Source organism: Lucilia sericata, unplaced genomic scaffold (assembly GCF_015586225.1).
Source record: "Lucilia sericata isolate MDLA Ls3-8-SP2 unplaced genomic scaffold, ASM1558622v1 Contig000417F_arrow, whole genome shotgun sequence".
Taxonomy (NCBI): Eukaryota; Metazoa; Arthropoda; class Insecta; order Diptera; family Calliphoridae; genus Lucilia; species Lucilia sericata.
In genome coordinates this window covers 292656-320222 of record NW_023994434.1, presented here as the reverse complement: position 1 = coordinate 320222, position 27567 = coordinate 292656, and the positions used below count along the sequence as shown (strand labels likewise).

The 27567-nt window shown below is 31.1% G+C and overlaps 4 protein-coding genes and 1 long non-coding RNA gene across 10 annotated transcripts in view; 2 read left to right on the top strand and 3 right to left on the bottom strand.

The window, feature by feature from the left end:
* Positions 1-2722: 2722 nt before the first annotated feature.
* Positions 2723-11165, bottom strand: LOC119604669 (staphylococcal nuclease domain-containing protein 1). The gene is made up of 4 exons (XM_037957442.1): positions 10743-11165; positions 5981-6827; positions 4088-5520; positions 2723-3647 (listed from the first exon to the last, which is right to left on the bottom strand). Exons 1-4 carry the CDS (start codon positions 10821-10823, stop codon positions 3234-3236), a joined length of 2775 nt encoding a protein of 924 aa, XP_037813370.1. The 5' UTR covers positions 10824-11165; the 3' UTR covers positions 2723-3233.
* A 722-nt stretch (positions 11166-11887) lies between these two features.
* On the bottom strand, positions 11888-12883 carry LOC119604671 (EEF1A lysine methyltransferase 2). Of its 3 annotated transcripts, none has more exons than XM_037957446.1 (2): positions 12737-12883; positions 11888-12624 (listed from the first exon to the last, which is right to left on the bottom strand). In XM_037957446.1, exon 2 carries the CDS (start codon positions 12619-12621, stop codon positions 11956-11958), a length of 666 nt encoding a protein of 221 aa, XP_037813374.1. In that variant the 5' UTR covers positions 12622-12624; positions 12737-12883; the 3' UTR covers positions 11888-11955. The 3 variants fall into 3 exon arrangements, with proteins under 3 accessions (XP_037813374.1, XP_037813373.1, XP_037813372.1); XM_037957445.1 differs by having other exon boundaries at positions 12708-12799; XM_037957444.1 differs by having other exon boundaries at positions 11889-12624; positions 12702-12814.
* Positions 12884-13816: 933 nt separating this feature from the next.
* On the top strand, positions 13817-16330 carry LOC119604670 (ATP-dependent RNA helicase p62-like). The gene is made up of 3 exons (XM_037957443.1): positions 13817-14291; positions 14356-15134; positions 15198-16330. Exons 1-3 carry the CDS (start codon positions 14024-14026, stop codon positions 15924-15926), a joined length of 1776 nt encoding a protein of 591 aa, XP_037813371.1. The 5' UTR covers positions 13817-14023; the 3' UTR covers positions 15927-16330.
* Positions 16331-17366: 1036 nt separating this feature from the next.
* LOC119604661 (protein kinase 4-like) overlaps positions 17367-27567 on the bottom strand; it is a 121133-nt gene continuing 110932 nt past the window's right edge. Inside the window, exons 6-7 of one of the 2 annotated variants that reach the window (XM_037957433.1) lie at positions 17952-18158; positions 17367-17873 (exon numbers count right to left, since the gene is read on the bottom strand). In XM_037957433.1, the coding sequence (XP_037813361.1) occupies positions 17848-17873; positions 17952-18158 (233 nt within the window). In that variant the 3' untranslated portion in view covers positions 17367-17847. The remainder of the gene's footprint in view (positions 17874-17951; positions 18159-27567) is intronic. The other variant, XM_037957434.1, reaches the window with a different exon arrangement.
* LOC119604666 overlaps positions 18625-27567 on the top strand; it is a 259457-nt gene continuing 250514 nt past the window's right edge. For 2 of the 3 annotated variants that reach the window (XR_005231535.1, XR_005231536.1), the window contains exon 1: positions 18625-19098. This is a non-coding gene — a long non-coding RNA (uncharacterized LOC119604666). Of the gene's footprint in view, positions 19099-23510; positions 23865-27567 lie in introns of those variants that run through there. The other variant, XR_005231537.1, reaches the window with a different exon arrangement.

Sequence of the window (27567 nt, the reverse complement as noted above, 5' to 3'; positions counted from 1 at the left end):
CTATTTCTTAATGTATAAAAAGTCGTGTAATTTTACAAATTAACAATGTAAATCATGTCAAGTAGAAAATATTTTCAGTTGTACTTTTTGGTACTAGAATAGGCCTTTACTTTAATATTGGTTTGAGTCTTAGCTAAAATCCAGAGATGTGATTCGTATTTATTTAAAATGCACAGTGTGACCATTTTGGCATTTTTGCAGCTAGATTTAGCATTTTTTATTTTGATTTAGCTGTAAAATTTTAATTTAGCATTTGGCATTTTATTTAGCATTTTTATAAAATATTTTTAGCATTTTTAGCTTTTTTTTTGCAATTTTAGTATATAAACAAAAAAGTCAAATTTTTGCAAAAAAGATTTATATTGGAAATAGGTTTAACCGAAAAAAATCAGAATTAAATGTCTACCCAAACACAAGCAACAAGAAATATGAGAAATGTAATAATTTACACTGTAATTCAAAATAATGCAAAAAGATTTATGAAGATAAATAACTTAAAATTACGCCAATACAAGTGAATACTTTAAAATGTTGTATTCTAAAATATTTTTCTGAAACGCAATGCTTTTTTAAATTCGAGGTGATAGAAATAATTCAAGAGATTTCATATATTTTTACAAATACGTATTCTAAATATTTTTCTGAAACGCAATGCTTTTTTAAATTCGAGGTGATAGAAATAATTCAAGAGATTTCATATATTTTTACAAATACGTTCAGTACGCTATTTTACAAACTAATATTTTTTGTTTGCTCATGGAATGAAAAATATAATTTTGGAAAAGGTTATGTATGACGGTTAATTAACAAATTTTATTTTTTCCTATACGAAATAAAGAGTTTTTAATTTTTATCACCCTTCAGGAGTTCTTGTTAATTTATTGAAAATAAGTATTGAAAAAAATCAATAATATATTATTAAGACTTTCTCATCCTACTTTCTGTTCTTTTTTTTTTACCAAATTTTTAGTAATTTTGTTGTCACTTTTTTTTTAATTAAAAAAAATACATAAATTTCGAAAATATTATTGACAATTTATTCCAGAATTACAAACTTACGGATTTGAATATATCTCTCAATTCATTTCATTCATTTTCATATATATTTTTCCGAAAAAATCTTGGAAGTATGAGTTATAAACCTGACATCTATTCACCGAGATTTAAAATTAATTCAACGGAATTTCCAATATTTTTGTGACATGAAAACCATTTTTAAAGTGTTTTGAGGAAGACAAAAAAATTGTTTATATAAAAAAAAGTAAAACTAAAAATATTGTACTTTTCCTTCCGAAAACACATATAGGTTTTATACCATGAGCAACTAGTGTAATTAATAGAGTTTTAATGTAATTTTTGCATTCAGAAATATTTTAAAGTTAGAGACATTACATATTGCTAAATTTACAAAAATTTTGAAATAATTTTTAGCATTTCTGTTTATCTTAATACCACGGAACTTAATTTTTTACCCTACTCCACTATACTACGTTTGAGTATACTAATCGGTTAATAATCATTTTCTGAATCGATTAAGCCAAATAAGTCTGACCGTCTGGTAGAGGTTGAAATTTTCAAAACAATAAGCATGTATGCTTTTTGATCCAATGACAAAACCTTTTAAAAATGGTTAAAGTCCGTCCTTTATTATACCTAGCCCCCATACATATACAAATGTATAAAGCCTTTCTCAGAAAATTAGTTTAAATATATCGGAACCAAGGTTCAATTCAACATAAATGCTTAATACGAAAAATAAATCAAATTTTATACTCATATGGTCAACCACGGCAGAATATACTTTCTTACTTGTCATAAATTACAATGATTTCAGTTACAAATTAATATGAATTGTTCATAAAAACACTTAAAAAATTTTAGCATTTTTTTGGCATTTTAAAATCAATTTAGCATTTTTTCTAGCATTATTTTGGATGGGATTTAGCCGCAACAGTTTTTGAGACCTGGTCACACTGAAAATGCAATAATGAACATTCAGACTTTCGAACCCTTTTTTATTTATTTATAAAAAAATTACCAAAAATTGTAGACAGTTGTTCTGAAAAATATAAAATCGGTGATAAATGTATACTATTTTCGATGTTTTTATAAAAAAATCGTTTTTGGAAAAAAATGCATTCGATAACTTTGTTTCCATCCGCTTGTCGCTGCGGTATTTTTTTGATGACAAATTATTTTATTCAAGACACACACCATATGGTTATGTACTATTCGGTCATTTTGGCGCGAATTTTTGTCATATTTGTTATATATAGAGTTTGACAGCACCAGAGAGAATGCAAATACGAAATAATTGTTTAAATCAAAAATTTAAAAGAACCCGTTTTGTCTATAATCTTTACTCAACGCCCAAAAAAATAAATCAATTTTTATGTATATTTTCAATATTAATTACATCGTGTATTTTTTCTTGAAATTATGTTTTTAAAAAATGACAAAATATATATTTATATGAAATATTTATAATTTTCCTTAATAAAAAAATGTTTATCAAACATCATCATAATCTAAAAAAATAGAAAAATATAAAGGGAACGTAAGGCGAAAATAAATGTTTTTTTTTTAGGAGAAAATACAATTAACAAGTATTTGAAAGCAAAATATATAATAGTATTGAAAGCAAAAATTAATAAAAAATTATTTAGTTTTAGTCGTTTGTTTTGTTGTTATAATTTAATAATAGTTAACTTGAAGAAAGCGGTATATATATATTTGAATATATTTTGTTGTTGATAATTTGAAAAATGAGTTCCTCATAATAGATTAGATCGATCTACACACATTCGTCGTATAGAATCTTTTTCTCAAGTTTTGTTTTATTTTTATGTATAAAAAGGAATTTTGTTGATTGATTGCTGAGTTGCTTTTTTGTGTTGTTGTTATTGGTGTTTTTCTGACATTGTTTTTTGTTTGTTTTGTTGTAGTATTAACTTATTTTACTGGAAGCTTGTAAAACACGATTAAATTTTATATATTTGTTTGTTGTTAATGTTGTATATAAACCTCTACCATATATTTAATTTCTTCTTTTGTTTTTTAAAGGGAATTTGTTTTTATTTTTTTTCTCATTTAAATAATGTTTTGTTGTTTATCAATTATTCATTTCGTGTATTGTTGTTGTTTGTTGTAGATGTTGTTGTTGTTGTTTTAAAGGGCGGGTATGTGGCAGACAAACATTCAACTTTAGCTAAATGCGCAAGAAAAATGCGTCTTTAGCGGCTGAATTCGGGCGCATCGTCTTGTGTAATGTCACCGTATTTCCAGATGGCTAAATGAGCATTTAAGGCAGCTTGTTGGGCAGCTTTGTATTGATCAATCAATTCTCTAAGTTTGCGTTCGCCACGTTTCTCAACCATCACAAGACCATCAGCCACCAATTGTTTACCAATGTCGATATTGGTAGAGGGATCGTGAATGGTTGCAAGGGAAGGACCGGTGCTAGACTTCATCTCAATATTAATTTGTACCTTACGGTTGAGTACATCCTCAGCGAAGGCACGCAAAGCTTCTTCCTTATCTTCGTTGTCCGAGGGCAGTTGAATCAAAGCCAAAGCATATTCAGTGGCAAATGGTTTCTCACTAGTGAAACCCGCTGGCAAAGCGGCTAAACGAGTGAATGGTACAACCTAGAATTGAAGTGGAAAACGTCATTAGTTTCAATTCTACAAAGATATAGTCTAGAAGATTGAGATAATTTGAGTTTGGTTTTGTAGGTCTTTGTTCATCTTGAAGCAGAAATTTAGATGACCCTCAAATGTCGATTGCCTTCGAAGCTAAACGAATGTCGTTGTAAAAGTTTCTAATCAGCAACCTTAAAAAAATATTAAAGTCAAATTGTCCACTCTTAGCTTGACTTTCATTTGTAGTGCCTCTAACAACAACCATAGTGACAAATGAGTTTAAGTTCATGACAAACTTTGGTCAAACGTTAATGCTTACTGAATTAAACGAAAAAAGATCTATTAATTGATTTAGCAAACTTATGACTCATGCGTTTCACTTTTAGACGGAAACGGATCTAAGGAGCTTGCAATATTTGCATAACTAAAAAGGGATTTGTGCTTACCTCCTTGTTGCCGTAGTCAATGTACAAAACAGTAGCTTGGCCATCTTGAACACGTTCTACCTTAGCGCGGTACCATTGATTGTCGGCAGAGAATTGAGCAGCGCACAGATCACCACGTTTGGGGGTGTATGCTCCAGCAATTGGTGGATTGGATTGGAAATCAGCATGCAATTTAGCCATTAAAGTATCCAATTTCGAACCGCTGGCGCATGATTGAGCATAGAAGGATAAGGTTTCGGTGATTTCAGTAACAATGACATCTTCCAAATGAACTTTACGTTCAGCTGGTACTTTCTCTTCTTTCTCCTCAACAACGGGTTGCTCTTCAACCACTTGTTCAACATAGTTGGCCCAGATGTTCTTCTTGGCAGCCTTGGCGCGGTCTTCAGCAGCCTTGAGTTGGCGGTAGTATTCGGATTTTTCGGCACTAAAGTGAACTTCAGCGAGACCTTCTTCGACCAAAGCAACAGACAAGTTGATGTTGTTGTCGGTCCACAACCAACCAATGACAGATGTGCCGTTCTTATCGGTGGTATCAATGTGTACGGAGACATCACGTTGTAATACACGATCGCGGGTAAATGTCAAGGCTTCATCGCCGTAGGGTTCGCCTTCTTGAGCTGGCACGCCATTCAAGGCTGGACGAGATGAACGAGGACAGGAGATACCAGCCAACAAGAAGGTAACTAAACAACTATCCTTGGGGATGAAAAGACGGAGGCGGGAACCGCTGGCTACGAATTCAACAATACCCTCGGTACGCAAAGCACGTTGCCAGGAAGGCAAGTATTGAACCTTGATGCGGGAATGATCGACGGTAAGGTCGTTGACACGCATGGTGGCATTGTCCTTTTTGCCGTTCATGCCCTTTTGGCCCTTGATGGCTTGGTTTTCAGCTGCAAACAATTGATCGTAGCAAGATGAGCGTTGATCATCATCTTGGCGGTAACGTACAACAGAAGCCAAACCCTTAGCTACCATGGCTTCAGCAACATTTTGGCCACCAATAAGTACGGTATAACAGTACTTTTCGGGGAAGTTATCACGGGCAGGCGATACATAATCCAAAATGCATTGAACTTTCCTGTTGATCAATTTCTTACGCAAGAATTCACGAGCTTCAAACATGAAGGGGATTTCGTAAAGAGGTCTGAAGTTTTTGGGACGTGGAGGAGCCTTAACAACTTCTTCGCCATCGTTGCCGAAAACAGCACGAGTGTCACGTGGTGGACGAATGGAAGAGAAGAACACCTTCTTGATTTGACCATTGGGAAGTTTGACATTGATGGCATCACCATTGAAAACTTCAACAACAGTACCGGTAAAGTCTTTCTCCTTGGTATTGAATGTAGGAGCATTTGATTTATAGTCTTGCCACAAACGTAAACGTTTCTCCTTAGCTACACGTTCAGCTGCACGTAGTTTTTCGGCACCTAAACAAAAAAACAAAAACAGTAACAATTAGTAAAGCATCTACAATTCAACCTACATACATATCTACATGTTTCTGGTAAAAACTATTTACTTTAGAAAATGTTGCCGGGGTGAAATGATTTTAAAGCTAGTAAAAGAGCTTAAAAATCTTGGAATCCGCCATTTTATTATAGCATATAATGGTTTTATCTCAAAGCCTTATTAAGATTTGACTCAAATAACTCTAAGTAAAAACAAAATATGCCAACAAATAACTGATTATAATTAGAATAACAAAATGTGGGCAAGTTAACTAATGTAAATGCTGGAAAGTAACAGCAAAAACACCTTGAAACTGTCCTACAAATGTTAATATGGCATCTATGTTTCCAACATTAAAAATGGTTAAATAATTCTAACATTGAGATCGAGATGCCACTTAAAACTAATATAAAATAAAAATTTTGGTTGATTACTTACCACCCTTCATCAAAGCCATGGACCAGTCAACACATCTAGCCAAACCTTCACGCAACAAAGACTCGGCAATATTGCCCTTGGGATGGATGATGGTACCAATGAAATTGGCATTATTAACAGATTCCAAACGAATCTCTACCTCACGTTGCAACAAACGTGTTTCCACATAGTAGCGGGCTTCATCAACGTATGGCACCTTGATCTTCAAATCAGGTTTGCCCTCAGAGTCCAATTTAACACCGGGACAACGGATACCCGAAATCATTAAAGTGATGTAGTAGAAGTCGGGCAACAAGAAGGCACGTACTGTTGAGCCATCACGCACATGTTCAATAATAGCTTTTACGGGCTTGCCACCGAACATTTCAACAATTTGCGAGGGATTATCTTGTGTCCACTTAATTTGACGGACATGATCAGCGGGAGAAGCATTGGACCACTTGCCACGACCAGCATGTTTGGCTTGATCTTCCAATTCAACAAGTTTTTGCAATTCCTCTTGCTTGTGGGGCTCTGGGGGACGGCTGTCACGACGTACAGTTACCAAACCTTCTTTCACCATAGTTTGTACGACATTTTCACCGTTTTCATCGCCCAACCACACGAAACCGTATTCACGATTCGAGTTTGGAGGCTTCTCAAAGCTAAAGGTTACTTCGTGGCCAATCAATTTTTGGCGTAAAAATTCGCGGGAATCCCAAGCCCAAGGTTCATCCTTGGTTTCATCACCACCGGCACCAGGACGGCGGGCTAGCTTGGGAGCAAGAACATATGAGAAGGTAATTTGTTTTTCTGGTGGTGGGGCACCTTTATGGGCACGTATAACAACGGTATCACCAGATAAAACCTATAATTATAAAGAAAATTTTATTTTAATTTACTGTTGTTGTTTTGTGTGTGTTTTTTTTAACTTACATAATGATAGTTAATAAATTAATTAATATTTTAATTCTTTGTAAAGAAAAACGAATGCAAGAAATTATTAACACGTGCTATTCGCAGCTCTGACAATTGTAAAAGAACAAAAAAAATATGACAGTAGTGAAGTTGGCTGCAGCTGTGAGGAAAGTCAAAACAAGGTTGTATTTTCTGGTAGTTTAAATAGTACTAATTTTGTTTTAGAACTATATAGCAGAATGTTAAACGTTACAGAATAATGTTTGATATAAAATTTTTAAATAACAAGAGATTTTTAATATTATTTAAAATTAAAATAAAATGTATTAAAATTTGCTTTAACAGCTAAATTTTTATGTGAAAAAAATTGTTATTTCGTAAATAGTGGTAGATTTTTTCCTAAATACCTTTGAATACATCAAATTGAAATAAAACTGTTTTCAAAATTCCAAAAGGAGTCAAGTTTGGTGGACTTCCTGATAAGAATAAACATATGATTATCCTATAAATATCATATACATAAAACTTTAATAATTATAATGTAATGAAAATTTTGGATATACCTACATACATATCTCGAAAGTATAGTTGTTTTTCCAAGATCTATAGAACGTAAGATCCAAGACATACATATGGGATATTTGAGTGATACTAGTGTTTATAAGTTATTAATATTAAAGTCATTTTCTGAAGGGGATTTTGTATGGGGCTAGGATCAAATGAGGCCCGATCATTACGAAACTCAGCAGTAATATTGAGACTTATACAAAACTAAGATATGTAGGGAGATACTAGAATATTTTACATACGGTACGGTGGTAAAGGGGCTAGGTGAAGTAATGGACCGATTTTAACCATTGCCAAAAGCTTTCGTTCTTGAACCGAAAGAGGTGTACGGTCCAAATTTCATCAAATTACCTTGAAAACTTCACCATGTAGATTGCACACAAGGTTTACATGGACACACAGATGGACGGACAGGCAGGGGGACATAACTTAATAAACTCAGAAAGTGATTCTGAGCCGATTGGTATACCTTAAGGTGGGTTACAAATATCAGCACAAATGCATAACACCCTCCCTACTATAGTGGTGTAGGGTATAAAAATATCTCCCGCTATTCATAAATAAACATATTAATGGTTCATTAAAGTTTTTTAAACAAAATTCCGGTAATAAACAGTCAATAACTGTATCAATAATTTATAATACATAATAAATTAAACTGGATATCTAATACAACAACAAACGACCTGCATCTCACTGTGTAAACGTGGCATATTATATTGTTATAATTTGAAATTAATAAGAAAAATATGTGTATGCACATAAATATTAAATAAAATATTTGATAATCCAATTGCCAGATCATCAAATTCAATTGGGCTTGTTGTTTGCACCTTTCACAAATCGATTTCATACGTTGGAAAGAAAATAAAAATTAAAAGAAGAAAACAAAAAAATAAATAAACACTGTAAACAAAGTACTACATATACGTTTATATGTATACAACTGATAGCTGTTATCATTGCTATACATGATTTGATTACTTATTCAGGCGAGTGTCTTTGCCAACATGTCATCGGCCAGACATCAGCTAAACAACAAACCAACATCCATATATGGTGACAAGAAAACTAAAGCTGTTTGACTGCTTACAAAAAAGTTCTTTTATATTATTTGTAGGTTACCATTGATAATAAGCAATCATAATTTAAATACATAATTTTAAATAAGTAAAAATATACCGGTTGTATATGAGCAGCAGCGGCCATAATAAATTGATTTCTTGTTGGTTAAACAACAAGTCAATGACTTATTTTTTTTTGTACTTAAAACAAATGCATACACACTTTTTATTTTAATAAAAATCTCATAAAATTTTTATTTGTGCAGTTAGAAATTTATTTTTGATTTAGTATTTCCCCCTTATCTTGGAGTCTTCTTCTCTAATTTGTTTAACTTTTACCTGTTTATAGTGTTTTATTAAAATTTTGTTTATATTTTAATGTTTTTGTTTTGTTTGTTTAGTACGTGCCACGCTCAATGGCCATCAAATAATGCATCACTTCTTTTTTATGTGGCAGGTGTATTATGTGTGGTTTGATATGCTATTATATTGAAAAGCTCTTGAGGAGGAGTTTTATTAGATAATATATTTTGTACTAAATTTTGTATCTTTTAAATTGTCTACTTATCTTTGGTAAAAGATTTTGAATTATTTCTGTTTAACAAATAACAACAAAACTTCTTAAGTAGTGTACAACTAGGTTTGCTTCTATAGAAAGACGTATTATAGAGTTCGTTCTATAAAACGATTTGAATTTATTTATTTAATAAATTTTTTTTCAAAATTGTTACCCTCGAATCGTTTTCCAAAAAAAACTTTACATGTAAACACGAAAAATCTTATAGTCGGTGATGGCAGACCCTATTACAGCACGAAATTTGTCAGTTTCATTTATAGAACATATACTTAGAACATTTAACATAATTATGAGCTCCAGGGCTCTCTTTGGAGTACGGCTGAATGTTGGCTTGTTCAAATAAATGACTCATTTCAACCATTTTAAAGATGCTACGTTCTTGGGACAAGAAAATAGTACTTTCCAAATTTCATCAAATTATCTTGAAAATTGCGACCTGTAGAGTCAGGTCATGATATTAATCCGATTGCTATTATTTAAGGTGGATGTAATACCAATATTTAAAGGTTAATTTATCTAGATTTAAATTAGCTGAGGGTAGATTTTAAACTCGACCAAATCTCTTGATACCTACGTTTTCCATAATCTGAGCCATACAAGATAACATTTTCAGAATTTACATACAAAAGTGGTTTTGGAAAAGCCGGTATTCGAGCAACCACAGAGAATGAAGCCTCAGTATATGACCAAAATCCTGTTCTACACAAAAAATTAAACTCATAAAGATTGCCAGTCAAATTTTAAATAGGTACCTTAACATATGGATAATATAACAAACATACAAATTAAAATGCCACGAGTTAAGTTTTTCACAAACATACAATATCGATAATAAAAATATAAAAAGCTGTAATACAAATATAAGACAATATGTATAATAAAAATATCTTCAACAAACTATTAACTCATCCAAGCAAACTCCCCACTTTCAACAAATAAACAATCACCTCATCATCATAAACAATTAAGCAAAAAAGTGAAAGTATTTGTATTACAAAATAGTCATAATATAAACATTTAAAAGAGCAATTATTTTGTTTAAATTATATTTTCTAACAAATAAAATTCTTTCTTTACATTTCCTACATTACCAGTCCCTTTTGGTATGTAGCTTCTCTTGGCCAACAATGACAATTTAGTTTTTTTCTCCTTTTTTTTTTGTAAAGATAACAAGCAAAAGACAAGGGAAAAGAAAAAGGCAAAAAAGTGAGGTTAAAAACTACTATACGCAGGCAAACCCGGCAAACGCCACTATTATTTTCAAAAGCAGCAAGAAGCAGCGTCTGTCTCGAAAACGACGACAGCGATACATATGTTCATATTTTTTAGTTGAAGAAGAAATCTGCCAGGTTGGCACTAAACGACTCGAACGAACGAACTTTCATTCAAATGATATCTATCGTGTTTAACGTGTTACTCGTCCATAGCGCCCTATAACTCGTATTCTTTTTAACGCCAGTGCAGCCAACGTCAGTCACTGGTGCTGTCGACGTAATTGTGTGCGTGTTCAAAATTGTCTGCAGTTTTTTTCTTTCTTTATAAAAGAAAAATTTATGAATTTCTGCTTTTGGCAATGTATTGGAATTTACGCTAATTTTAATGCTAACTTTCTTAACTTATGCTCAATTATTTTTATCTTAATTAATTAACAACTTACCTGCTTTACAACACCCTTAAGTTTGGCTGCAGGAGCAGAAGTTTGTGTGGCTGGAGCAGCTGCCGCATTTGTTGTACTCATTTTTTTCTTTTTTTTATAAAATCGGTGACTGAATATCTGCTGAACTTTTAATGTGACGAGGCGGGGTGTGTTGTGTGAGCACTTTGTGTTTTACACTTTTTTATGAATTATTTTATTGCTTTGAGCAATAATTTAAACACTCGCTTGTTTTTGTCTTTTGTTAGTTGTTGGAAAATGGTAAGAAAACCCGTTTTAATAAATGGAAATGTAATCAATTTTTCCTTACTATCCTACTACTAGTCAAACTGTGCTGTGTTCCGCCCGACAAGAAGTTTAATTTCGGTTTGACAAGCAGCAAATACGATACTATGATGTCGTGTTTTTTTGCTGCAAACACGACAATTCGACGACGTTCGTGAACATGGTTGTTATTTTAGCGATTTTGGTGTGCGCAGTATTTTAGCGATTTTGAAAGTAATTGTTTATTACAATATTGCCAGATATTGTTATTTTTTTAATAAATTAAATTATTATTTTTAACTGGTTTTAAACATTTGTCTGTGACTAGTGGAGCCCGGCTCGTGTTGCAGGACCTTGATTGGTCATATGGACTCTCTACCCCTCAAATATAAAAATAATTGATTTGGCGGTTTAAGTGTAATTGACCAAAAATTAATACTCCGACGCTATATAACGCACAGCTTTAAAACTTAACAGAAACACTTCTCATGACTTCTGGAATATATACATATTTAAAGTTTTATCTTTAAAAATTTTAATATCAAAGCCCCAAAAAAGATAAATAAATTTTCTTGATATTGAAACATATGTATATGTTCTGCAAATAATTAATTAACTTCATATGAAAATTCTACAATTAAATAACGAATAAAAATACAAAATTTGTGAAATTTTTAACTAAAAATTATAATGTAACCCTTTTCTAACGATTTATATAAAACTTTATCAATCAACAATGTCGACAGCACTGAATAATGAGTTACCAGATTTGCCTACTATAGATGCCAACAAAGGCGATTGTCAATTTCCATACGTAAAAAATCTCTAAAATAAATATGTATAATCAACTTACAACTTACATATGTCATTAAAATTAAAGACTTGATTTTATTAAAACTGCAAAATTCAATAATTCTTTTATTTAATTTACAAAAAATCGATTGTAAAGACATCAATGAGTTTCTAAAACTTTCTTAAATACTACTGAGGTAACCACACTACCCACCTTACCGGCAAACTTAAACGACGGTGTTGGAATGCTACATAATTTCTCAAATTTCCCCTTAAAACTAATGATTAACTCCTCTTCGGTCCAGTTACAGGAGGTAATAATAAATAGACTTGTCTCATTCATCATATTCCTCACCGTCTTCATATATAATTCTCTTTTTTCTTTAGGATTTTCGGGACATAAACTAATAGCATCGTAGGTACCTTTATCATGTACTATACCAAATTCACCCATTTTTTTGCAAGATTCAACATCCATTAAATCAGCTTGTTTGTATGCGATCTTTAAGTCTTGATCTTTAGCTATACTTTCGGCTAGATCCACAGCTTTGGCAGAGTAATCTACGCCTAGCAAATTTGTGTAACCCTCACGTGCTAGTTCGACTAACAGCATACCATTGCCACAGCCCAAATCAATAATGGATACATCATCTTCTATGTCTTCCTGCTTCATTATCCAATTGATAACACGCATTTGCGAATCTTCATCGAACCAAATTTCACCAACATCTCCATTATTTTTATAATTTGTTATTTCACGTTCATAGGCACGTTCCCAGTAGTCTTTGGTGCCCAATTCCGAGCCATTCAATTCTTCCACGGACATGTTCTTTAAATAGTTAAGTAAAGATTTTTATATAGAGTTTAATTATTTATATTTTGGTGCTTTTGATTTAATAATTATACTTTTACAATTTTTTGTGAACTTTTTTAAAAATTACTTTTTTATAAACAGCTGTAATATTGCCACACAAAGAGCTGCGTCGACAAACATTTACGACAACGGCGTCTGACACTAAAATGTTGGCAGCGGCTTCAAATTGATTTGACCCTTTTTTTCCAAGTGCCTTGTCATTTTTGTAAACCGTTTGACCTAGGTTTGGGTATATCAAAAAAATGGAGAGGGTACTTTATTCAGCTCTTATGATACTTGAGTAATAATATATCAAGGTGCCTATAAAATGATTTCCATATAATCGACACAAGGCAGCTAGGCTTGGTTGCTTCAAGCTTAATCAGCGCAGATCTCTGGAGCCTGATATTGCCACATTCTATAACATTTTAAAATAACAAAGCTTTTGTATATTCGAATTGTTGATAAGCTTAAAAGATTATTTACACTCGCCATAAATAAATAACAAAAACTTATTTGTATTTCTAATAAATAAAGAATTGATTTTCTTACTAACTAACTAACTAACTACTAACTAACTAACTAACTAACTAACTAACTAACTAACTAACTAACTACTAACTAACTAACTAACTACTCTAACTAACTAACTAACTAACTAACTAACTAACTAACTAACTAACTAACTAACTAACTAACTAACTAACTAACTAACTAACTAACTAAACTAACTAACTAACTAACTACTAACTAACTAACTAACTAACTAACTAACTAACTAACTAACTAACTAACTAACTAACTAACTAACTAACTAACTAACTAACTACTAACTAACTAACTAACTAACTAACTAACTAACTAACTAACTAACTAACTAACTAACTAACTAACTACTAACTAACTAACTACTAACTAACTAACTAACTAACTAACTACTAACTAACTAACTACTAACTAACTAACTAACTAACTAACTAACTAACTAACTAACTAACTAACTAACTAACTACTAACTAACTAACTAACTATCTAACTAACTAACTAACTAACTAACTAACTAACTAAACATACAATCTGGTAACTCACCTTAAAAACTATCTTACAACAAAAAACTTTTATATATAAATTACTCCCTCTTTCCAAACACTTCCTAAATAATGCCAATTTTCAATATATTTTTATACTCCGCTTGATTTTCCGAATCTTGTTAAAAATTTTGTGGATTTTTCTATTTTACAAATATTAATAGACTAAAAAAATAAGTTTTATTGCTATTGACTTGAAAATAAAAATCAATTTATTGATCTATATCCTTGAAAACTAAGCGTTGATAGAAAAAACGACTAGAGACGAAAAGTGTCTACAGGAAAAAATGGCACCGCCAAAAAGCGGAAACCAGAATGGAAGAGGACGAGGAGGCCGTTCTGATGGTGGTGGCTCCAGAGGCCGAGGAGGCGGATTCTCCGGCAGCAATAGAGGTCATGTAAGAAATGGTCGTGTAGAGAGACCTGGTCGTCCTTCGGGTAGTGGCGGTGGTGGTCATTCGGGAGGTGGCTTTGGACGTGACCAACGTTTAAGATTTGGTGGTGGTGGTGGTAATAGAGGCATGAATAATAATAGAAATCCTGATGACTTTTCAAGTAAGCAATAAAACTCCTTCATTAAACTATTAAACTGATCCTTATTAAACTTATAATTTTTAAGATCTGCGGGAGATTAATTGGATGCAGGTACGTTTGCCGCCCTTTCAAAGGGATTTTTACAAGGAGCATCCCAAAACCCGTGCACGGCCCATGAACGAAGTAGAACGTTATAGAGCAGCCAATGAAATTACTGTACGTGGACCTGCTCCGAAACCAATTATTTACTTTGACGAAGCCTGCTTTCCGGACTATTGTATGAATGAGATACGACGCCAGGGCTACAGTGAGCCCACGCCTATACAAGCTCAGTCTTGGCCCATAGCTATGAGTGGTAATAATCTGGTCGGTATTGCAATGACTGGTTCTGGGAAAACTTTAGCTTTCATTTTGCCTGCCATTGTCCACATAAATCATCAGCCGCCTTTGGCAAAGGGCGACGGTCCCATAGCTTTGGTATTGGCACCAACAAGAGAATTGGCTCAACAAATTAAAAAAGTGGCTGATGATTTTGGTTCACATGTTTATGTGCGTAATACGTGTATTTTTGGTGGCACACCGAAAACACGACAAAGTAATGATCTTGAAAGTGGAGTGGAACTGGTTATTGCAACACCCGGCCGTTTGCTAGACTTCTTAGCTAACGGGGTAACAAATATGAAACGCTGTACATATTTGGTACTCGACGAAGCCGATCGTATGTTGGATATGGGTTTTGAGCCACAAATACGTAAGATACTAAGTCAGATACGACCAGATCGTCAGATTTTAATGTGGAGCGCCACTTGGCCAAAAGAGGTTCGTCAACTAGCTGAAGATTTCCTGGGTAATAATTACATACAGGTAATCATTTGAATATAGAGAATCAGGAGTAGTTTAAAAACTTATTACTGTTCTTTTATTAAGATTAATATTGGCTCTTTGGAACTCTCGGCCAATCATAACATACGTCAATATGTTGATGTCTGTCACGAGACAGACAAGGGCTCAAAACTTAAGAGTTTACTATCAAATATTTATGATCAACCTCATCCTGGAAAAATTATCATTTTCGTTGCTACCAAAAAGAAAGTTGATGAATTGGCACGTTTTATTAATGGCTTTGGTGTACAAGTTGGTTCCATTCATGGCGATAAATCGCAATCAGATCGTGATAATGTTTTATCCGACTTCCGCAATGGACGTTCCAATATATTAGTGGCTACAGATGTAGCGGCTCGTGGTCTAGATGTTGATGGCATTAAATATGTTATAAATTTTGATTTTCCCCAATCGTCGGAGGATTATATTCATCGTATAGGACGTACTGGACGTAAGCATTCAACTGGTACATCGTATGCATTCTTTACAACTAAAAATGCAAAATGTGCCAAAGCTTTGGTGGATATATTGCGAGAGGCCAATCAAAATGTTAATCCGGATTTAGAGTATATGGCTCGCAATGCCGCATCCATATTAAGTAAAGAGAAAAACAATAATCGTGGTAATAATATGAATGGTTTTAATAATAGAGGAGGCAACAGCGGTGGTGGTGGTCATAGATTTGGTAATGGTGGAGGAAACTTCGGCAATAACAGAGGAGGAGGTGGTGGCGGTGCCATCAGACCTCGTAATGCCTACAATTCCAGAAATTAAAACTATTTTTTTTTTTATTTTTTTTTTTTTTGAATTATAAAGCACTCTCTTATTTTCTTTGTTTATCTTACAATTAAAATTCTTTTATTTCTTGCTTGCGAGTTATAAAAAATATTATTTTAAAATACCGGCAATCTCTTCAGTAACTTAAGAAAAAAAATCAATTAGTAAAGATTCTAATAATCTTCCCAGAGGCCGTTTTCCATTTATTCGCTTTTGTTACTGATTAATTAATTTTTTTTTTTCAAATTTTTTCTTCCAAAATAAAATCTCTTTATTTATTTCATATAAACTATTAAAAACTTTTAAGAATTACACATTTAACTACTGTGTAGCATTTAAATACCTAATTAAAAACATTATCAGAAAGCCGAGGTGTGCACTACTATTATATTCCAAACTAATTTTGTAAGTTTTTTTTTTTCTAGAAAGCTTTGGAAATGGTATAGCTATTTCTTTTTGTTCTCAATAAATATTAACCCAAATGGCAAGGTTAATATGAAATGTAAAATTTTCATATATTCATTTTTCAATAATTTATGAAAATTCTTAATCAAAAATCTTGTTCTCAATAAATGTATATTAAAAAATTTTTCCATCTGTAAAAAAAAAAAAAAATTTTAATTTATTATCAAAAATTTTAAATTTTAGAACAATTTTAAATTTAATCAACAATTTTAAATTTCATCAAAAAACTAAAGTTTTATAAATTTTTTTAATTAAAATTTTATTTTTCTATCAATTCACATTCACACGAGTTAAGATTTTTCATTAAAAATCCGACTAGAAAAGTTGGAATATACTTTTGTTTAGAAGATTTTTCTTATAGAAAACTTTTCTACAAGAGTTTTCTTATAGAAAACTTTTCCTTACAAGTTTTTCATATAGAAAAATTTTCGTTAGAAGAGTTTTCTTACAGAAAACTTTTCGTTAGAAGAGTTTTCTTATAGAAATTTTTTCGTTAGAAGAGTTTTCTTATAGAAAACTTTTCGTTACAAGAGTTTTCTTATAGAAAACTTTTCCTTACAAGAGTTTTCTTATAGAAAACTTTTCGTTACAAGAGTTTTCTTATAGGAAACTTTTCGTTACAAGAGTTGTCTTATAGAAAACTTTTCGTTACAAGAGTTTTCTTATAGAAAACTTCTCGTTACAAGAGTTTTCTTATAGAAAACTTTTCGTTACAAGAGTTTTCTTATAGAAAACTTTTCGTTACAAGAGTTTTCTTATAGAAAACTTTTCGTTACAAGAGTTGTCTTATAGAAAACTTTTCGTTAGAAGAGTTTTCTTATAGAAAAACTTTCGTTAGAAAAGTTTTCTTATAGAAAAACTTTCGTTAAAAGACTTTTGTAAAAACTTTAGATTTTTTTATAGAAAAGATTCAAAGGAGTTTTGTTGTATTTAGAAAAGTTTTTCTAAAATAAAACAAATTACAATTAAAAGTTTTTTCCCATTTTATTTATATATTATTAAAAAAATTATTAATTATTTTTCATTTACTTTGTAATACATATTTTGTAAAAGAATAAAATTACATTTAGATTTTTATTAAACTAAAATATATTTTAAAATGTATAATATTATATTTTGTATTTAATAAAATACATAACCAAATTTACGTTATAAATTTGTTTTAAAAACTGATTATATTTAAAGATGGAAAAAGTTTAATTTATATAAATTTTGTAATTAGTTGTTAGTATGTTTATGAATTTTATAAGTTTTATGATAATTTATTATAATGCAAATTATGAAAATGTATAATTTATAATGTAAATAATTGTTTGTTTTGTATTTAATGTTAGTTATTTATTACTTTATAGGGGTTTTCTTTACTTTTCTGCCTTAAATAACTTTTGTTTTATATATATAAAAAATGTGCTTAAAATAATATTAGAAAATTGTGGTTTATTTTGTGGTTACTTTAGTTCTTAACAACACGACGGGAACCTAAAAGAGGAAGAAAAATATATATATATATATATTTAGCTAATTGTTATAAAGACTCCCAAGTGTTAAATTATTTACCTTTTTCTTTGTTTTTACGTTCCTTTTTGCCATTGCCACCACCTCCACTAGCCTGTTTGCTGGCACCATTATTGGGATTACATTTCTTGTTAATACTGCGCACGGCCTCACAGCTGGCCTCAACACCGCCTGTTGCTTTCAATTTATCCTCACGCGTCATTTGTCCATTAGTACATTCAGACCAGGCACCCTTTTCATAACGACAAGCTGTTTATGTTTAAAGGAACAAATAAAATAAACTATTAAACACATTTTTCCCGGACATTTTTAATATATATGTAGGTTGAAGTTTAAAAATATGTTTATGAAAAGCTATTAAGTTTTGTTCCAAGATGAAATGGTTTGTAATTAAAAATCTATTAGCATTTTCCAGATTTTGATAGCCTAATATATAAAAACATAATATTATTTTAAGTTTAGCTCTTACATTATACATTTTTACTGCATTTCCTACTAAGATCAGTAATAAATAATTAAAAATTTAAATTTAACGTTTAATAAAGAAGCAAAAGTTGTCCTTGCTTATTTACATATGTTTTCCTTTAAATTGGTTGTTGTCTTTGCTTTGTGCACGCATTGTCTTGGATGTTTCGATTTTTTAAAGCAGTTTACTATCCGCACCAAGGCAAATTCAGTTCTGAATTCGCCTTGATCCACACTATTTCTTAACACTCTATTCGCTCTGTTTACATTTTTGCTTCTACTTTTTAGTTTTTTCGTGTTTTTATTTGCGGCCGGTTGTGTTTTTGTTTGTAAAATTTGGTTTTGTTAAAATTTTATAGTAAAAGTTGTGTGATTTTAATAATTCTTATATCAATATGTTCAGCAAGAGTTATATTTTGTGAAATTAATAAAAGTTTTAGCAAAATTTAGTGTTTATTTGTTAAAAATGAAGAAGTATAAGGCAGCGGCAGCCAAATTGCCAAAAAAATGCAATAGATCACCAATAATTTTATTACTTGTTGTTGTCAATAACAAAAAAGTGTTAAACGTGAAAGTGTGAAATGAAAATAAATAATAAATTTTTATAAAAGAAAAAGAAACAGAGTTCTAATAAGGAAAAAATATAAAATGCATTAATAATTGCATTGTCATTTGTTTACTTTTTTTTGCCAAATGAAGTTGCTGGTGTTTTTAGGGTTACCAGGTATGTTGTTTTACTTTTTATTGTGGGATTTTTATGATGCGGGATTTTTTTTAACAATTCCAAAAATTAATTAAAGGTTTTTACGGTTAAGTTCTTCGAAAAATATTTATTTTAAGAACACACTTTACAATACTTCGTTAATTTATTGTTTTTATTGTATTTTCAATATATTGAGTGATGGTTTAAAAATACGTTTATGAAATGTTATTAGGTTTTGTTCCAAGAGAAAATTGTTACAATTAATATTTTATTAGCAAAATTCCACAGATTTTTAAAGTTATTTTTATAGCCTAATATATAAAAACATAATATTATTTAATATTTTGTCTAGTCTATAGTCTATAGTGTAGTGTATAGTCTAGTCTATAGTGTAGTCTATAGTCTAGTCTATAGTCTAGTCTATAGTCTAGTCTATAGTGTAGTCTATAGTCTAGTCTATAGTCTAGTCTATAGTCTAGTCTATAGTCTAGTCTATAGTGTAGTCTATAGTCTAGTCTATAGTCTAGTCTATAGTCTAGTCTATAGTCTAGTCTATAGTCTAGTCTATAGTCTAGTCTATAGTCTAGTCTATAGTCTAGTCTATAGTCTAGTCTATAGTCTAGTCTATAGTCTAGTCTATAGTCTAGTCTATAGTCTAGTCTATAGTCTAGTCTATAGTCTAGTCTATAGTCTAGTCTATAGTCTAGTCTATAGTCTAGTCTATAGTCTAGTCTATAGTCTAGTCTATAGTCTAGTCTATAGTCTAGTCTATAGTCTAGTCTATAGTCTAGTCTATAGTCTAGTCTATAGTCTAGTCTATAGTCTAGTCTATAGTCTAGTCTATAGTCTAGTCTATAGTCTAGTCTATAGTCTAGTCTATAGTCTAGTCTATAGTCTAGTCTATAGTCTAGTCTATAGTCTAGTCTATAGTCTAGTCTATAGTCTAGTCTATAGTCTAGTCTATAGTCTAGTCTATAGTCTAGTCTATAGTCTAGTCTATAGTCTAGTCTATAGTCTAGTCTATAGTCTAGTCTATAGTCTAGTCTATAGTCTAGTCTATAGTCTAGTCTATAGTCTAGTCTATAGTCTAGTCTATAGTCTAGTCTATAGTCTAGTCTATAGTCTAGTCTATAGTCTAGTCTATAGTCTAGTCTATAGTCTAGTCTAAGTCTAGTCTATAGTCTAGTCTATAGTCTAGTCTATAGTCTAGTCTATAGTCTAGTCTATAGTCTAGTCTATAGTCTAGTCTATAGTCTAGTCTATAGTCTAGTCTATAGTCTAGTCTATAGTCTAGTCTATAGTCTAGTCTATAGTCTAGTCTATAGTCTAGTCTATAGTCTAGTCTATAGTCTATAGTCTAGTCTATAGTCTAGTCTATAGTCTAGTCTATAGTCTAGTCTATAGTCTAGTCCTATAGTCTAGGTCTATAGTCTAGTCTATAGTCTAGTCTATAGTCTAGTCTATAGTCTAGTCTATAGTCCTAGTCTATAGTCTAGTCTATAGTCTAGTCTATAGTCTCGTCTATAGTCTAGTCTATAGTCTAGTCTATAGTCTAGTCTATAGTCTAGTCTATAGTCTAGTCTATAGTCTAGTCTATAGTCTAGTCTATAGTCTAGTCTATAGTCTAGTCTATAGTCTAGTCTATAGTCTAGTCTATAGTCTAGTCTATAGTCTAGTCTAAGTCTAGTCTATAGTCTAGTCTATAGTCTAGTCTATAGTCTAGTCTATAGTCTAGTCTATAGTCTAGTCTATAGTCTAGTCTATAGTCTAGTCTATAGTCTAGTTCTATAGTCTAGTCTATAGTCTAGTCTTATAGTCTAGTCTATAGTATAGTCTCTATAGTCTAGTCTATAGTCTAGTCTATAGTCTAGTCTATCGTCTAGTCTATAGTCTAGTCTATAGTCTAGTCTATAGTCTAGTCTGGTCTATAGTCTAGTCTAGTCTATAGTCTAGTCTATAGTCTAGTCTATAGTCTAGTCTATAGTCTAGTCTATAGTCTAGTCTATAGTCTAGTCTATAGTCTAGTCTATAGTCTAGTCTATAGTCTAGTCTATAGTCTAGTCTATAGTCTAGTCTATAGTCTAGTCTATAGTCTAGTCTATGGTCTAGTCTAGTCTATAGTCTAGTCTAGTCTATAGTCTAGTCTATAGCCTAGTCTAGTCTATAGTCTAGTCTATAGTCTAGTCTATAGTCTAGTCTATAGTCTAGTCTATAGTCTAGTCTATAGTCTAGTCTATAGTCTAGTCTATAGTCTAGTCTATAGTCTAGTCTATAGTCTAGTCTATAGTCTAGTCTATAGTCTAGTCTATAGTCTAGTCTATAGTCTAGTCTATAGTCTAGTCTATAGTCTAGTCTATAGTCTAGTCTATAGTCTAATAGTCTAGTCTATAGTATAGTCTATAGTCTAGTCTATAGTATAGTCTATAGTCTAGTATAGTCTAGTCTATATTCTAGTCTATAGTCTAGTCTATAGTCTATAGTCTAGTCTATAGTCTAGTCTATAGTCTATAGTCTAGTCTATAGTCTAGTCTATAGTCTAGTCTATAGTCTAGTCTATAGTCTAGTCTATAGTCTAGTCTATAGTCTAGTCTATAGTCTAGTCTATAGTCTAGTCTATAGTCTGTCTATAGTCTAGTCTATAGTCTAGTCTATAGTCTAGTCTATAGTCTAGTCTATAGTCTAGTCTATAGTCTAGTCTATAGTCTAGTCTATAGTCTAGTCTATAGTCTAGTCTAGTCTAGTCTATAGTCTAGTCTATAGTCTAGTCTATAGTCTAGTCTATAGTCTAGTCTATAGTCAATCTATAGTCTAGTCTATAGTCTAGTCTATAGTCAATCTATAGTCTAGTCTATAGTCTAGTCTATAGTCTGGTCTATAGTCTAGTCTATAGTCTAGTCTATAGTCTAGTCTATAGTCTAGTCTAGTCTAGTCTAGTCTATAGTCTAGTCTATAGTCTAGTCTATAGTCTAGTCTATAGTCTAATCTATAGTCTAATCTATAGTCTAGTCTGTAGTCTAATCTATAGTCTAATCTATAGTCTAGTCTATAGTCTAGTTTATAGTTTAGTCTATAGTCTAGTCTATAGTCGAATCAAATGTCTGATCTATAGTGTAGAGTACTTTCAGTGGCCTAATCTATAGTCGAAATTCAATATTCTTACTTTTCATAAAAATTTGGATTTTTTTTTTTTTTCAAATTACAAAATTTCCAGCTGCCGGTTAAATTTGCCGTTTTCTAGAGGCTTTTGACGGTTTTTTTCGGTTTTTGTGACATGGTTTAACGGGAAATGCTGGAAAAATAGTGGCAACACTGTTTAGTATCCGCTCTATTTCTTAATTCTCAACTCGCTCTGTTTACTTTTTTGTTTTACTTTTCAGTTTTTTTCGTGATTTTATTTGCGGCCGGTTGTGTTATTGTTTGTGAAATTTTATTTTGTTAAATTTTTATAGTAAAAGTTGTGTGATTTTAATAATTTTTATATCAAAATGGTCAGCAAGAAATATATTTTATGAAATTAATAAAAGTTTGTGCAGAATTTAGTGTATATTTGTTAAAAATGAGAAATTATAAGGCGGCGGCAGCCAATTTGCAAAAATGCAACAGGTCACCATTAATTTCATCACTTGTTGTTTGTCAACGAAAAAAAGTGTTAAAATGTAAAAAGTGAAAGTTTGAAATGAAAATACATAATAAGAGATGAAGATATAGAGTTCTAATTAGAAATAAATAAAAAATGCAATATTAATTGCACTGTCATTTGTTTACGTTTTTTCCAAATGAAGTTGCTGTTGTTTTTAGAGTTGCCAGGTATGTTGTTTGACTTTTTATGCGGGGATTCTTATGATTTGGTATATTTTTAACAATTCATAAAATATATTTTTGGCTTTTACGGTAAAGATTTTAGAAAAGTATTAATTTCAAGAACACAATAATACTTTGTTCATTTGTTCTTTTTAGTGTATTTTCAATAATATAGAGTTATAGTTTAAAAATTTGTTTATGAAAAGCTATCAGGTTTTGTTCCAAGAGAAAATTGCATAAAAAAAATTATTAGCAGCCTAATATATAAAAACATAATATTATTAAAAGTTTTGCTCTTATATAAATTTTTACTGTCACACTGTGTTTCCTACTAAAATCAGTAGTCTAGTCTAGTCAGTAATAAATAATTTCAAATTAAAATTTAATGTTTTACATATTAAAGCAAAAGTTGTCTTTACTAATTTTTGTTGTCTTTTAAATTGGTTGTTGTCTTTACTTTATGCAAACATTGTCTTGGATGTTTACAATTCTCAATCCACTATATCTCTCAACTCTCAATTCGCTCTGTTTACTTTTTTACTTCTACTTTTTAGTTTTTTCGTATTTTTAATAGCGGCCGGTTGTCTTTTTGTTTGTGAATTTTAATTTTGTTAAATTTTTATAGTAAAAGTTGTGTGATTTTAATAATTTTTATATCAAAATGTTCGGCAAGAGTTATATTTTGTGGAATAAATAAAAGTTTTAGGAAAATTTTGTGTTTAATTGTTAGAAATGAAAAATTATAAGGCAGTGGCAGCCAATTTGCAAAAAATGCAACAGGTCACCATTAATTTCAACACTTGTTGTTTGTCAATGAAAAAAAAGTGTTAAAATGAATGTGAATGTGTGAAATGGAAATACATAATAAAAGATGAAGATATAGAGTTCTAATAAGAAAAAAATATAAAATGTTATAATTGCATTTTGCACTGTCATTTGTTTACATTTTTTTCGAATGAAGTTGCTGGTGTTTTTAGAGTTGCCAGGTATGTTGTTTTACTTTTATGTAGGAAAAAGTCGAAGTTGACTTTTTTGTGTTATCAAAGTCTATAAGTCGATTATTTTGTAAGAAAAAAGACGAAGGATCAATTTTGCAAATAAAAGTTGAAAAAATATTGAAATTTTTGGCTTTTTCCCAACAATTTAAATAAATTAAATAATTTTTATTTAATTAACAAAATATTAAAATTTATTCCAAAATTCTTCATATTTTTGCTTCAATTATGAAGAAAATTATTTTTTGCTTTTTTTAATATAATAGTAACTTATTTTCATTCGAATTTAAATATTCTACCTATACAATTTTAATATCGAAAAAATTCGTTAAAAGTCGAAAATCATCGATAAGGGTGAAAAATAGTCGGCCTGTCTGTTTGAACGAAATGAACTAGGGGGAAGAAGTGTTCCATATAGAAATGTTTTTTTTTTTTTTAGAATTGAAAATTGTTTGGTATTAAAAATGAAGTTTTTGATACTTTTTTTTCCTTATTCAACTGGTACTGTTTAGTTTTTCTGCAATATTGAACATAGAAACATATGATCTGACATATAGAATTCTATGGCAATGAAAAACTATAAGAGGGAACTCTTGAAAGGTATTAACTTTTGTTCTTCAACTTTCACTTTTTGAAAGTTTATAAAATTTATTTTTATTTTGTCTAAAGAAACAAAATTCATAGTAAATTAATTCCTCTATGATCGTACTAAAATTACCATGTGATCTTAAGTGTGTCTTTGCTTTAATATCAAATTGCCTTCTTAATCGCTTAAGCAGTTTAGTATTCGCTCTATTACTAAAAACTCATTTCGCTCAGTTACGTTTAGTTTACTTAATCTAAACATCCGGTTCCTATTTCTAACAGGAACAGCCACCGATTTAGTTAGTCACCTTAACTTTGGGGTTATTTTTATACAATTTAAATACATTTTTTAATCTTATTTTGTGTTGTTTTATCTTGGTTTTATTACAAAAATAATTTAAATGACAACAAAAACACAATCTAATAAAAACAATGAGGGTGGACAAATAAATATGCATAAAAAGAAGACAGTTATCCCAATTTTACATTTTGTTTTGACCTAATTATTCAATAAAATAAATTTATGTTATCATTGCTTTATTTTTGTGCAATGACATTTTTGTTCAAATTACATTTACTTGAATTCCCAGGGAAAATGTTAAATTTTTTATACAAGAATTTTAAATTTTAATATTATTTAAATAAATATAAACACTTTTAACTACATTCTGTTGTGAATGAATTATTTCTCAATGTTATTTACTCACTTAAAGCACTTTCATTTTCCGTTCTAATTTTTTGCCTTTTCTCTGTTTTTGTAATTCTTTACTAAATGCTTTTTTAGAAAATAATTTTATAGATGTGTTAGTATTTCTTTCGTTAGTAACAGAAAATTCTTAATTGCTTTTTCTATACTTGTATTCGGGCAGGCAACCAACCAACCAACCAACCATTCAAATAACTAACCACACACGTGCCTCATACTCCAGCTCCTGCATTATCCAACTTAAACGACTGGTGCTAGGTACTTGTGTATTTTAAACATTTTTTAATTACACATAATCCACCTCTATCAAAAACAATGTAACAATCATAACTAGTTGGTATCCTGGAAAGCAATTGCAAAAATGTTGAAGAAAAACCAAACCAAACGAGTGAAAATTACTGCATTTCTTGTTGTTTTTTTTTTGCATTTTAATGCAGCGCACAAAAATCTAACGCTCATTAAAATATTCATAAAAGAAAATAATGATTTTGTAACAAAAGGTGTGTGTAACGCTTTTCAATTTTAGTAGAGCATCACTCTAACAACACCACCACCACTAGTCTCATTATTCTTCCACCTACATCTGTAAATGAACAACACACGTGTACAATAGGTTGGTATTTGAAAGGCGATATGGTTTCCCTAAAAATAATTTGAATTGAATTTGGAATATTACTTTTTTAGAGAAAAATCGAGTTCTAGTTCAGTTCTAGTTCAGATCTAGTTCAGTTCTAGTCAGTTCTAGTTCAGTTCTAGTTCAGTTCTAGTTCAGTTCTAGTTCAGTTCTAGTTCAGTTCTAGTTCAGTTCTAGTTCAGTTCTAGTTCAGTTCTAGTTCAGTTCTAGTTCAGTTCTAGTTCAGTTCTAGTTCAGTTCTAGTTCAGTTCTAGTTCAGTTCTAGTTCAGTTCTAGTTCAGTTCTAGTTCAGTTCTAGTTCAGTTCTAGTTCAGTTCTAGTTCAGTTCAAGTTCAGTTCTAGTTCAGTTCTAGTTCAGTTCTAGTTCAGTTCTAGTTCAGTTCTAGTTCAGTTTTAGTTCAGTTCTAGTTCAGTTCTAGTTCTAGTTCAGTTCTAGTTCAGTTCTAGTTCAGTTCTAGTTCAGTTCTAGTTCAGTTCTAGTTCAGTACTAGTTCAGTACTAGTTCAGTTCTAGTTCAGTTCTAGTTCAGTTCTAGTTCAGTTCTAGTTCAGTTCTAGTTCAGTTCTAGTTCAGTTCAGTTCTAGTTCAGTTCTAGTTCAGTTCTAGTTCAGTTCTAGTTCAGTTCTAGTTCAGTTCTAGTTCAGTTCTAGTTCAGTTCTAGTTCAGTTCTAGTTCAGTTCTAGTTCAGTTCTAGTTCAGTTCTAGTTCTAGTCAGTTCTAGTTCAGTTCTAGTTCAGTTCTAGTTCAGTTCTAGTTCAGTTCTAGTTCAGTTCTAGTTCAGTTCTAGTTCAGTTCTAGTTCAGTTCTAGTTCAGTTCTAGTTCAGTTCTAGTTCAGTTCTAGTTCAGTTCTAGTTCAGTTCTAGTTCAGTTCTAGTTTCAGTTCTAGTTCAGTTCTAGTTCAGTTCTAGTTCAGTTCTAGTTCAGTTCTAGTTCAGTTCTAGTTCAGTTCTAGTTCAGTTCTAGTTCAGTTCTAGTTCAGTTCTAGTTCAGTTCTAGTTCAGTTCTAGTTCAGTTCTAGTTCAGTTCTAGTTCAGTTCTAGTTCAGTTCTAGTTCAGTTCTAGTTCAGTTCTAGTTCAGTTCTAGTTCAGTTCTAGTTCAGTTCTAGTTCAGTTCTAGTTCAGTTCTAGTTCAGTTTCTAGTTCAGTTCTAGTTCAGTTCTAGTTCAGTTCTAGTTCAGTTCTAGTTCAGTTCTAGTTCAGTTCTAGTTCAGTTTCTAGTTCAGTTCTAGTTCAGTCTAGTTCAGTTCTAGTCAGTTCTAGTTCAGTTCTAGTTCAGTTCTAGTTCAGTTCTAGTTCAGTTCTAGTTCAGTTCTAGTTCAGTTCTAGTTCAGTTCTAGTTCAGTTCTAGTTCAGTCAGTTCAGTTCTAGTTCAGTTCTAGTTTCAGTTCTAGTTCAGTTCTAGTTCAGTTCTAGTTCAGTTATAGTTCAGTTCTAGTTCAGTTCTAGTTCAGTTCTAGTTCGTCAGTTCTAGTTCTAGTCAGTCTAGTTCAGTTCTAGTTCAGTTCTAGTTCAGTTCTGTCAGTTTAGTTCAGTTCTAGTTCAGTTCTAGTTCAGTTCTAGTTCAGTTCTAGTTCAGTTCTAGTTCATTTCTAGTTCAGTTTAGTTCAGTTCTAGTTCAGTTCTAGTTCAGTTCTAGTTCAGTTTCTAGTTCAGTTCTAGTTCGTTCTAGTTCAGTTCTAGTTCAGTTCTAGTTCAGTTCTAGTTCAGTTCTAGTTCAGTTCTAGTTCAGTTCTAGTTCAGTTCTAGTTCAGTTCTAGCTCAGTTCTAG

What these genes read in the sequence shown, in the direction of transcription:
- LOC119604669 (XM_037957442.1), bottom strand. Translation starts at nt 10,823, where the DNA reads ATGAGTACAACAAATGCGGCAGCTGCTCCAGCCACACAAACTTCTGCT. An exon ending in TTAAGGGTGTTGTAAAGCAG is followed by an intron (nt 6,828 to 10,742) that starts GTAAGTTGTTAA and finishes TTATAATTATAG; the next exon opens with GTTTTATCTGGTGATACCGT. An exon ending in CATGGCTTTGATGAAGGGTG is followed by an intron (nt 5,521 to 5,980) that starts GTAAGTAATCAA and finishes TTTTTTGTTTAG; the next exon opens with GTGCCGAAAAACTACGTGCA.
- LOC119604671 (XM_037957446.1), bottom strand. Translation starts at nt 12,621, where the DNA reads ATGTCCGTGGAAGAATTGAATGGCTCGGAATTGGGCACCAAAGACTAC.
- LOC119604670 (XM_037957443.1), top strand. Translation starts at nt 14,024, where the DNA reads ATGGCACCGCCAAAAAGCGGAAACCAGAATGGAAGAGGACGAGGAGGC. An exon ending in AAATCCTGATGACTTTTCAA is followed by an intron (nt 14,292 to 14,355) that starts GTAAGCAATAAA and finishes ATAATTTTTAAG; the next exon opens with ATCTGCGGGAGATTAATTGG. An exon ending in TGGGTAATAATTACATACAG is followed by an intron (nt 15,135 to 15,197) that starts GTAATCATTTGA and finishes TCTTTTATTAAG; the next exon opens with ATTAATATTGGCTCTTTGGA.